Source organism: Amblyomma americanum, chromosome 7, assembly GCF_052857255.1.
Source record: "Amblyomma americanum isolate KBUSLIRL-KWMA chromosome 7, ASM5285725v1, whole genome shotgun sequence".
Lineage (NCBI taxonomy): Eukaryota > Metazoa > Arthropoda > Arachnida > Ixodida > Ixodidae > Amblyomma > Amblyomma americanum.
Window position 1 is genome coordinate 179,128,001 of NC_135503.1, and position 12,142 is coordinate 179,140,142.

The following is a 12,142-nucleotide window of genomic DNA, read 5'->3' on the forward strand; positions in this document are numbered from 1 at the left end:
TATCCCTCATCCTTGGTGTATAGATTTAAATGTCACATGCAGAACTAAAACTACTATTTACCGTTTTTTGCAGTCGACATGACGAGTAGCTTTCAAATAACTTCATTTCATTGTAGAATGGCAAGCTAGTATCCTGCAAGTTACTAATTCGAAATGTCACTCTCATATGCAACTGATTTATTGAGTGTTATACAAAGCGGGACAGCACTGGACATGTCTTTCCGTTCTCCTTGCAAACTACGAAGGGTAAAGTGACTCTGCATCTTGTACCGAACATATACTTCACACTGTCCCTTCAGACGCGTTCGTTCTCTAGTGTACGTGAGGAGAGACATTTTAGAGGTAGACGTTTCGCCCGAACCCTCTAAAATGCGGAAAAGAGGACGTGCACACTCCCGGGCACATTTCACACAGCCGCCCCTGTGTCAATCGGCATACTTAACTCTTTCCCCTCGACTTCCACATTCACTTCGTAACCCGAACGACTCGAGTTTATGAACTGATACACTTCCTGCTCCGCGTCTTCGTCAGAACATTCTATGCCATTTGTTCTCCTTAAAAGGTTTGCCGGTTTGGACGCATTTTGTCAGATGTTCTTCTTTCGAACATTTCCGACACAAAAAGTGTTCTTTAAATACAAAAAAAATTCACCTGCCGCTCAGTTGTTGAAAGCTGTATTTTATAAATTGAAAAATGGTTAGCACTGCAGAAAATATTGCCCTTTTAAGAGTGAAAACCATATCGCTAACGATATTATTCTGATAACGATAATAATGCTATTCACAACAAAGCTTAAATGAATGTCGATTAGATTATACTTCTCTGGTCCAGTTTCAAGGTTTTAGGCATACATTGAGATCCTATTGATATTGATTTCAAACTATCTTACGGGCAGCCATTGCAGCTGCAGAATGATCTGGCAGCCAAGCAGGGGCGATGGGTCAGTCCTAAACCACTTGGTCGCCCATGCCTGCATGGAAGGGCATGGGTTCCACCAGCGCTGGATATTACGCCTGTCTGAAGAGTTATAGAATGACGTGCTTTCAGTTCTGCAGGATGAATTCGGACTATTCTCGGTCATCGCCTGAGTCATCCGTTGTACAGAAATGTTCAGAACTGGGATTGATTTGGATATTTCGACAGCATATATTGTTCGCAAGAGTGCATGTTGTTGGGCGAGTTACTCTTACATCGTTAAGTAAAGGTACTGCGCAATTAAAGGTACTGCGCCAATTCTTCACGTTTTCATTTCGTTGCTGGGCATGCACGCTGTACTTTATACGTATACGTGGCGCGCAGGGGTAGACGTTGCTGAAGTCAGCGCTTTGTTGTGTCTCCCTTCTTGTTCCTCTTCGCGCTGTGTTAATGAAAGCATGAAATACCAACTCACCCCGCAACTGATTCTAACAAAACATCAACTCATTTATGTACTTCAACTCATGATGGAAGTGGTGTTGCAGTGGCCGCATTAAATAAAGACCCTTGTTGCGAAAATGAACGAAAGGAAAACACACAGCCATGAAAACTGCTCGGCAGATTCCAAAATGCCGATGCTGCTGTCCTTGTAAGCCGAGAGAAATCGCTGCTGGTCTCTTGAACTTTGCGGCCCATTCATAAGAAACTGCCGACCGTTGTAAGGATTGTCCATAGCCATCGCTTTGCTGTGCCCGGCCTGTTGTGCACGCTAAGCAGCTTTAGCTTCTTTAATTAACCTAGTTTCTTTATGGGGTATGATTGGTGAGTCGTAGTTAAAAGATCCGGAAGAACAATTATGTGCAGCTCAGTGCCGGGACCGGGAGTGCTTTTCTTATGGGCCACCGCCTACCTGCCTCTTACGCGCCGACTTGTTGCCAGTGCATAGGATCTCGGTGTAGTGCAGGGAGATTCACATCCGACGGAATCTTGTATGCGAAGCACACCAACAGACTCTGCATAAAAGATGGCGTCGTTATAGTCCCTAGAGAAAATCAGAGGGTGTCTTACTGGCCCAAAATAAAATCTTGCAGTCAGTTTTTCACGTAGAAGTGTTTAGAATTGAACTGTATTTGTTTTGTGCACAATATATCTGCAGCAGAAATGCGCTGAGTTTTACAATCACAAGACAAGACACGACTGGACGAAGCGCTACAGCTATGGAATACCAACTAGCCCCAGTTTTTGCCTTGCTCACAGTATATCGTTTCCTGTTCATATTCCCTGATGCACACGTGGGTGCACGTTGGGTTTAATATATAATGCGGAAAGCAATGGAAATTGTTGCTGGAGTGCCGCTAAAACTCCACCAAAGGTATCCCGAATAGGTAATTCCAGATAGGATGTCATTGTGAGAGGTTTCTCATATTGCACTGTTCTATTCAGACCACAACAACGTTTTTTCTTAAAATATTACAAAACTTATGAAGTACTGCGAATAATTGTTGACTGTGCCTATTTAGCGCTTGTTTAAATTTTACGTTACATTTTATGTCATATCTTAAAGTTATAACTTTTTATATATAAATCTTGCATTATATGTTTAGGCATACAGTTTCTCAATGCATCTTGATATTCATTGCATTGTGTATTCGTTTATATTTTGTTTGCACTGATTTCGAGAAGCGGCATTGCTATGCCGCAAGGGGCTGGCGCACGCTTGTTTTCACAGATATTATTCGAAGCTCCTCCGTTCAGACTGCACAGAAAATAAAAGTGCAATGAATACGGAAGCACGAAGCTGTAGCTCCACATTTTACCGCCTTTGTACATGGGTAACGCTTCGGGTGGAATCATCCGGGTGCTTATTGCAGGCTGCATTAACCTGAGGTTAAAGTCGTCAAGAGAAGCAGCATGCGTATGAGCACACGTCTCACATAATGCTGCCTTTTCTACGCAGCGGTCTCCGGAGGCCAGGCCGCCGTTCTGGCTCTGCTCTCCGTCGTCGCCCTCTGCCTACTAGTCTACCTGGCAGTTCTTCTCGTGCGCCGCGCAAGGCAAGCCCTTTTCTCCTTCCATCTTGCTTTAGAGGCTCACTAAAAGGTCGGACCAAGCACCAGGCTCGGTTTCACCCCGCGAAGCGGGTGCTCTTACCTCGCTCTCACGACGTGGGGGGTACGTGCAGGTCAGATAAAACGGCCTAACACAAAGAAGCTGTATGTTAGGCTAAGAACCTTATGATACTTTAAGCTTTATGTTACGTTAAAACCTTTGCGTTAAGAGACCGGAAGCGGGCAGTGTGGGTGAGTGCACAAACGTGGGTTCTGCGTCGTTGTCCAGTCCTTAGTGTTTCTTTTGTGCTATTTTGTGATCATGAATGTTATCCAACTCGCCCGACTTTCGGCTTTGCTTAATGGGTTATTGACATGCTAGCAGGAATCAGGAAAAAGAAATGGGCTTGGGCAGGGCATGTATGCGAAGGCGAGATAACCACTGATCCTTAAAGGTAACGCAGTGTATTCCAAGAGGAGGCAAGCGTAGCAGGGGGAGGCAGAAGGTCAGGAGAGCGGATGAAATTAAGAAGTTTGCGGGGATGCGGTTCACGCAGCTGGCAAATGACAGGATTAATTGCAGAGAAATGGGAGAGGCCATTGTCCTGCAGTGGGTGTAGTTAGGCTGACGAATATGATGATCAACGAATAAAATAGCATATACGTTTGACGGGACTGGGTGGGGTCTCCAAATTAGTGGGAGCCGAATTGTAGAGATTTTACTTATTCCCTTTCAGTGTCCCTTTAACCTTTCACTGAGCAGCGTTCCAATAATGGAACACATGAAATTAAGTTTTCCTATTTTCATATCTTCCATTATTGGAACATATGAGAACGCAGCAAGCTGGAATAGTGCTGTGAGGACTCACATGGACCTAGGAATGTAGAGAACGATCAATTCCTCATGAATGGGCATTCACTCATTAACGCTTTCGCGTCATATCCTTTTAGCGGAGCTTAAGTGCCCCCTCAAACTTTTTTCTTTCCCTTTCGCGCCAGTTAAAGTTGGGCACACCGGTTGCGCCGCAGATTGGCCCCAGAGGTTGGCAACTAAGCGCATATAGTTTAGCAAAACTTGGTGCTGGGCTAGTTGGTTAAGCATTTCGTTTGAAGCAGGTCAGCGCTAAAAAAGACAAACACGGCGAGAGAACGACGACACAAGGGATGAGCGCTACTAACAACTGGTTTTATTTTTCGCTTCAGGGAAAGTATTTAAAGCCTTGTCACATCATATCATGCACACAGCCAGGGGCGTCAACATTTTTTCATATCAAAAAAGTTAAGATATATATCTTAACACAGCAAGCCACAAAGAGCCAGTAATCGACAGCGTGAATAACAGAAAAGGAAGAAACAAACAGGACTAATAAAAAAAATACAAATAATCAGTTATTTTTTAAACGCGTCTCAAGAAATGCCCGCTCCGCAGAGAACAACGTTATTGAGGCATCGCTCACACACTGATCTCGTTTTTTTTTATGCGGAAAGCTTCCAGCAAGACTCTGGATGTTCTGCTTGCGCTTCTGCCTAGAACCTTAGCCTCGTTAAATCGTGGCACACATTTGCACTCCAGAACATGCGAAACTAAGTTCGCCAGCTTGTCTTTTACCCTCAAGAGTTTTGCATGTTCTCTTACACGATCCTTAAGGCAACGCCCCGTCTGCCCGACATGCACCTTCCGCAAAAACTAAGCGCATGTTTGCTACTGCTGGGGATCCGAGCACATGACTCGATTGCGGAGGGTTCTTTGCGCTGCGCTTATTCAGCACTGCACACAGGAGGTTTTGCATGTGGTGTTGTTACAATGAACTCATAACAGCGAGCATCAGACCGTGTCTGGGAAGGAAAAAGTCATGGTGTCAAGCGGAGGCCACAGAAGTGATAAAACCAACGTTTCGACGCGTACGTTATAGTGCTTCGCAAGCTTGCAGCAGTGCAATGTATCGACAGTATATGCTAAGAAAAAGACGCAAAAGCGCCAATGCCAAAGAGAGGGCTAACGGAGCCCTCTTTCTCCCTGTGCTGTCAGCTTCTACTATCATGCTTGTTGCATAGGACGTTTGTGAAGAGCTTACTAATGTCGTCTCAATGCTCTTGTTCAAAACTGCTGCTCGTTTGCTGAAAAGAAACCAAGCATTCATTCGAGCCCTGTTGCAACTTGTTACTCTGAAGAGCCATTTTAAATTAATTCCACGAAGGTAAGAGGAGGGTAGTGGAGAACTGATACGCGCTCACTTTTTTCGAGCGCGCCCGTTTCTACAGTATGCGTCGTAGTCGTCGGCGCCACCTGACAGCCGTGGCAGGCAGTGCGCACAGTGGAACGCCACCTGCCACGGCGAGTACGGAAGAATGGAGAAACGGCATGTGGCGGCTACGGGAATATCCTGAAGGGTGGCTGGAAGCTTAAAACGCCGCCTGCTAGCTGTGGCGTGAAAATACAAAGAGCTGCGCTCTGATATCGAATATCCGGATATTGTATTCATCGGTCAATTTTTTATAGCCACCAAGGAAATGTCTTCACTCAGCCCTCCCTTTGACGGGAAACGTTTCACGGGAAGCTGGCTCTCTCCGCGTGTTCTGAGCGAAGAGAAATGACTGAAGAAATCGAAAGCAGGGTGGACACTTCTAGAAAGAGTGCGGGGTAGTTACTGAACTGCCACATTAGTGTAACAGGGAAGGTCCTCTTTCCGCTAAAACTACTTTATGGGCGTGTTGGTTCACGTCTCCTTTCTCTTTTTTCTCTGTTAATGCAATTTGTTTTCAATTCAAAATCCTACTGCTTCGTTCAAAAAGTGCGAAAGAAAAAAATGGACGTTACAAAAGTAGAACTTTCGCATTTTTATGCGAGAGGAATATTATGTGCATAGACAAACAATTACCCAGTTTATCGCACACATAGTAGAATTGGAACATCTAAAGACCGGTAAATCTAAAGAAGTTGAATGTTCTTCTCGAACGCATATATTCCGTTTAAGGGCTGCGCAAGCCATGCTTAGGCATGCGATGCACCTCTGGTGTTGTTCACAGTGCGGGGAAAATATTCAGTGGCATCAAGGCGGTTGTCCCGATTCCCGCCGAGCTTGCCCACACGCACCAAATGACGTGGGCATCGGAGACTGATTCTTATGTCAAAGTGTGTGTTGCTATTTACAGAAAAAAGAAGAAGCTGCAGAAGGCGCCGGTATACGTGATACCCCTGACAAGGTGACGCCCAGTCCCACCCACCAATCGCAGGAAGTGCGGGACAGGTCATTTTCACGGTGGCAGAACCGTCCCGGACGCCAGTGAAGCGAGATGAGGACCAGCAGTCGACGCTGTCAAGTGTTCGCGCTGTGCGCGCAAACACTGCAGCAACCCTCACTGAAATGCCGTGTTTGCCTGAAAAGATTTATCTACAAAACTTTTCAGGCAAAGTATTTCCTGCATCAAGCGGTGATGCAGGAAATACTTTGATGTTGCGGTAACGGTGCTCCTGGGGCCGCTCGTTAGCAAATTACGTCCTGCAGCTGAAGCAAATATCAATCGGCCGCAATTCGACGACAGTAGGCCACCACCGGCCTAAAGTCAATTAACTGATTCTGGTTAACTTAGAATAAACACTTAATGATTGCTTTTGCAGTATATTCCATATGGTCGCAATAATCTCTAGGCAACTGCAAATTACTTTTCACACTAACGGACGTTCTGTGCGTTCGACGCAGCTGCGAGCCCATTCGTTTACTGGCAACTATGCATCCAAGGGGCACTCAGACACACTTAAAAGATTAATCTTCATTACGCGATATTTGTCAGAACTTCTATTCATGATGCTGTACGAATATATAAAGGTAAACTGTTTTTTAATTTTTCTGGTTGACCCAATATTCAAGTGTGGTTCTTGAACTTCCGGTGTGCTTTTAGCTCACGCAGTTGTGCAAACTCAGGTCTCGCCTTATTGTCTGTTTTGTTTACAATAAAACCATTCAGAATTGCAAAATGTCACGTGACATTGCTTCCCACTGTAGTGAACTGAGAGGCCAGAATAATGTTTTACAACCTGTAACGAGTAAACGCTTCCGCTGCGAACTCTTCTCTCACAGGTTAAAAAGGCACTAAAATTTCCGGCCACAGGGCAGCGCGCTTCAAGGCGAGAAGTGCGTTACCAGGCGGAGAAAGAGGTTTTGGTTTCTAGAGAAAGGTGAGCCAACCCTTGCAGCATTCTGCCGGCAGCTGCTCGTGCATGCCGGTGCCTAAATAATAACTCTTTTCTTCCTGCAGAAATACAGGCCATTTCACGGTTGTGCTCGTAAAAGCTCTATTCACTCATTAATTAAAGAAATTGCTTCATTGCAGTACAGCGTAGCATGGTTAAAAGACTCCCTTTTAAAATGAACAAAGAAAAACAGAATAAAATTGCATGCTAAAATAAAGAATGTTTGGGAATGTGTGGTACTCGCACAAACGTTTACGAAAATATTAAATATAGTGAATAAAAAAATAGGAGAGCAAAAAAGGTTATAGGTTTCATCAGTTGTTACGATATATACATGCTATGTCACCGAAGATTTCACACAGTTTTTTGAAATTACGCTTTATGAGTTACAAGAGCTCTTTTTTTGGCTAGTACGGTCAGTGCGTAGAACAGCAAACAACGCCTAAGACGTGTTAAATATCATGATGGTTAACTAATACTGAATAATCAACTATTACTATTAGACAACTTAAATACTGACAGTTGTGTAGGCAACGGTAATACCCCTATCATTTTTAGAATTGGGATAAGTATCAATACAGTATTGGCTCATTTTCCACTGACCCCGCATTATCCTACAGATATCTTGGCCTCCATCTGACTACATCGCTGTCATGGGTAACTCACGTTCAAAAAATCCTCACGCACACTCGGATACGCGCGCGGCGGTCGAATTTCGATGGAGGCAAAATTCCAGAGGCCCGTGTATTGTGCGATGACAGTGCACGTTAAAGAACCCCAGGTGGTCGAAATTTCAGGAACCCTTCACTAGGCGTCCCTCATGGCTTGTGTCGCTTTGAGACGTTAAGCCCCCATAAAACCAAACGTGCGCCGTAGCTTAAGGGCCGCATCCAGTGACATAAAAAAAGACTAGCATATTTAACATTCAATCTTCCAAAACTAGAATATGCGTCCTCCATCTGGCATCCATCACAAGCGTATCTCGCGGCTGACTTTGAAGTCGCACTGAATCTCGCCATCCATTTAATACAATAGGCTATTCAAAGAAAACCAGCATCACCGCGCTGAAACAGTCCCTTGCAATTCCATAACTTTCTCTCCCTTTCTCATTGTACTTAATGACAAACATCTCGAATAAAAAACATGAGTCGCGCCGAACCATATCCCGCCTCTGTTTCTTCATCATTTCCATCATCACCCACGCACGAGGCACGAAAAGCTACAATCCTCTCACAGGACGTCAAGCCGCCTAAGCCTTGATATTCTTCAATTTTCCCAGACGCGCTAGAACTATGGAATGGCCTTTGAAATCCTATGGCGTCATGCACCAACCACAAATCATTCCGGGAAAAATTAAACGACCATTTTTCGTTAGGGCAAAAAGTTTCCGCCATATTCACCTTGGCACTTCAAACAGCTCTTTGTTGTTACAGTTCTTTTTTGATGTCATGCCTATTTTCTCTTGTATCGATTGAGTGTTGCATATACAAATTTTGTTCTTGTTTCGATTCAGTCCATTCTACTTAGCATTGTATACCCGTCACCAGATCATTTAACTGTTACATACTGTTATTAAAGCGAAAGCTTTACTAGGCTATGTCGGCGGTTTCGTGTCATCAAAACGTGCCCGCCGCCATTGTGGGAAGCTACAAAGAGAGAACATCTAAAAAGTCACTATGATTGAAGGAGGATGATGTGAGATGCGGCGCAAAAAATTTGGTGACGATTGGATGAATAGTTAATTAATTAGAGCCAAAAACGTGCAAAAATTGGCCCAGGCCAAGGCAAAGCTGGTGCAAAATTTGAAACACCGGAAGTGTACTACCACGTGACTAGAAGTGTGAGCGGAGACCACAAGCGGTGCCCAATTTGAAAGTTTGGAACGAAGCGTGGTGGGCAGTAGACGAATTGCACAAATTCTCACGCAAATAGGGGCATTAGAGGCAAAGAGGAGCAAACAGAGGCGACGAGTGCCGAGGAGGCGTCAATGCTTTCGCATTAATCCGATGCGGGTTAGCGCAGTGATCTTGATTTTTTCCTTTGTTTTTTTTTTGTCCAGTTATTCTCTCAGTTTTGATATGATCTTGTTGTTACAAAAATCTTGATGTTGCCCCTCCCACCACATCTAATTCCTTCGTGCCTTTAAGATAAAAAATAAATGAAATGGTATATATGTACTATTTATTTTATTTATTTATACAGGTGAAACACATTGTATATACAGAGCGTTTCAGCTAAGAAGTTTCACAGTTTATAAATTTATAATAAACTCCACTTCTCAAACCAAAAACCTTAATTTTAACCCAATGTTTCGAAGCCGACTCAGCTCCTTCATCACGCGTGACTGAGGGCAGTAGCGAGGGTCTTTAAGTAAGGAGGGGAGGAGGGGGTCAAAGGAACGAGTGCTGTGGTGCAAAAGGCTTGAGGGAGGAGGGAAGGGGTTAAGGTTTGAGTCACATTGTCGCACTGTGGGGAGGTGGTCAAGGGCGACTTTTTTTTGTTGATTTTTTTTCAAATTTTCAAATTCAAATTCAAAACTTTATTTCCAACGACTCGTTGGGGGTCATCAGGCAAAAAAGCTGCCATTGGCAGCTTGAGGGTGCCTGATGCCCGTACAAGGCAGCAGCATATAGCCAACACAAAATTCTGAACACATGTTCAGTTACACTTTCACAGAAATTGACTCATCGGAACACATTCGAAACACATTAAAACACAGCACAAGAAAGTATACAGTACGAAAAACATAAAGGCAATGAAAATACATTGAATACGATTAGCTGCACAAAAACTGGGATGAGAAAAAAATTTCACGTGTCTGTTTTCTATTACATGCGCTTAAGTCAAAATTTGCAGACAGTAATTTGTTAAGCAAGCACGGCAACTTGTGCGTGAGCGACTGTAGCATATAATTTGTACGTCTGCGTGGTATCAGCCATGTCTCAGATCCACGGGTGCGACAATCACTTTTCTGTTTCTGCAAATGCGAAAGGAATTTTAAGAGGCTCTTAAACTTTTCATCGGAAAATAAGTATGAGTACAGTAGACGGAAATCGTAAATTTTTCCGACGCTTATTATGTTATACCGTGTGAACAATGGTGCAGATGAATGTAAATAGGACACATTTGCAATGCAACGAAGTGCTTTCTTTTGAAGAAGGAGCAGTGTTTGAATATTTGTTTGTGTGGTTGTGGCCCAAACCAGTGTACAGTAATTTATGTGAGAGGAAAACAGTGCATGATAAATTTGAAGTTTTGCTCTATCTGGAAGAAAATGACGGCACCGTGCTAGTGCGCCGACTGACGTAGATAGTGTCCTTGATAATGATTGAACGTGATGATTCCACGACATGTCAGCAGCAAAGGTCACGCCAAGAATTTTATGTTTCTTAACAATTTCTATGGGTGCACCTCCAAGAACCAACCTTTCTTCTATCTGTGCTTGCTTCCCTCTGGCCATGAATAATATGGCCTTAGATTTATTGCCATTTATTTTTAAACAGTTCTTACTTGACCAATCCCAAATTATTGCAAGCTCTTTTTTGGCTTCTATTAATAGTTCGTCTACATTTTTACCGGTGAAAAAGATGCTCATGTCATCTGCGTAGAGCACGTATATTGCATTGCTTTCCTTTTGCACGATATCGTTCACATAGATGTTGAAAAGAAACGGCCCTAAAATACTTCCTTGTGGCACGCCGGAAGTTAGTAATCTGTGGGATGAGTCACTTTCAGCGATAGAGACGTGCTGCTGACGATTCAAAAGAAAAGATTTAAGTAAAGCGAAACAAACTCCTCGGACACCATAACTGAACAGTTTGTCTAGTAATATTTCATGGTTTAGGCGATCAAATGCTTTGCTGTAGTCAATGAAAATTCCGAGGGTAAGTCTGCTTTCATTAATATTAGAGATTATTAATTCCTTCTGAGTTAATAGTGCAGTTTCCGTTGACCTGCCTTTCCGAAAGCCGTGTTGAGCATCTGAAAGCATGTTCTGTTTAACGAAAAAGCTGTTCATGCGCAAAAGAATAATCTTCTCTAAACCCTTAGAAAATACAGGAAGCACTGAGACGGGTCTATAGTTGTTAACATCGTTTTTATCGCCCCCCTTAAAAAGAACTGAAACTTTAGCGATTTTCATCCTATCCGGGAAACATCCAGATGTAAGAGCCAGATTGAATATGTATACTAGATGCGGCGCAATAATATCGATAACGTATTTCACTGCCTTTATTTGAAAGCCGTCAATATCGCTGGCATTGGTGTTTTTCAAATTTATAAATGTGCGATAGATTTCTGTTTCATTTGAAGAGCGAAGTCCCTTGGCATATACTGGGGGCAGGTTTCCTTTCGTGCGGTTGATGTTGTTCGAGGTGGATTGGACGTACCAGGATTCGAGGAGGAACCTTTCGTGGTAATTTGTTTCGGTTCCGAGGATACTGGTTTCTTCGTTGTCGATTCTATGGTCTGAGTCTTTGGAATTTTCTGATACTGGATTGCGCTCTCTTGCGAAGTTGCGGAAATCGTTTTTAGTTGCCGTATTTTTGCTTTGGGGTTTTTGTTTGGCGATGCAGCTTGCTTCGCACAAAGACCCAAGAAATTTGATAGACGATGCCTGGGTCTCTTCTTCTCGGCGGCCGGTCTTTGGAAACAGGTAGGCAAAACACATCAGTGTTTATGGGCTTGTGCGCAACCTGCAGACCCTCTTTTTCAGGATTCGGGCGACGGTTTCGCTGACATCTCTGACATAAGGTAGAGCGAAGTATTTTGGTGGTGGCGTTGGTGGGGTTGCAAGCCATTGCTTAATCAAACCAAAATCTTCTTCCGACACCCTAATCAGCTAACCTGAGAGATTTCATACGCCTATCACATCCGTAGGAATGAACACACGTGTGTTGCCGAACCCCTGGTGGTTCTGGATGAAAGGGAGTTTTCTTATCTTGACGCGCTTCCATGAACACTTATGCTGATGCGCCTGCTTGAAGGC

The 12,142-nt window shown here is 43.7% G+C and overlaps 1 protein-coding gene across 8 annotated transcripts in view; it reads left to right on the plus strand.

The window, feature by feature from the left end:
- The window catches only part of LOC144096773 (uncharacterized), a 352,209-nt gene extending 345,270 nt beyond the window's left edge, over positions 1-6,939 (plus strand). For 7 of the 8 annotated variants that reach the window (XM_077629652.1, XM_077629655.1, XM_077629654.1 and 4 more), the window contains 2 exons: positions 2,873-2,969; positions 6,117-6,939. In XM_077629652.1, the coding sequence (XP_077485778.1) occupies positions 2,873-2,969; positions 6,117-6,251 (232 nt within the window). In that variant the 3' untranslated portion in view covers positions 6,252-6,939. Of the gene's footprint in view, positions 1-2,872; positions 2,970-6,116 lie in introns of those variants that run through there. The other variant, XM_077629653.1, reaches the window with a different exon arrangement.
- Positions 6,940-12,142: the final 5,203 nt, after the last annotated feature.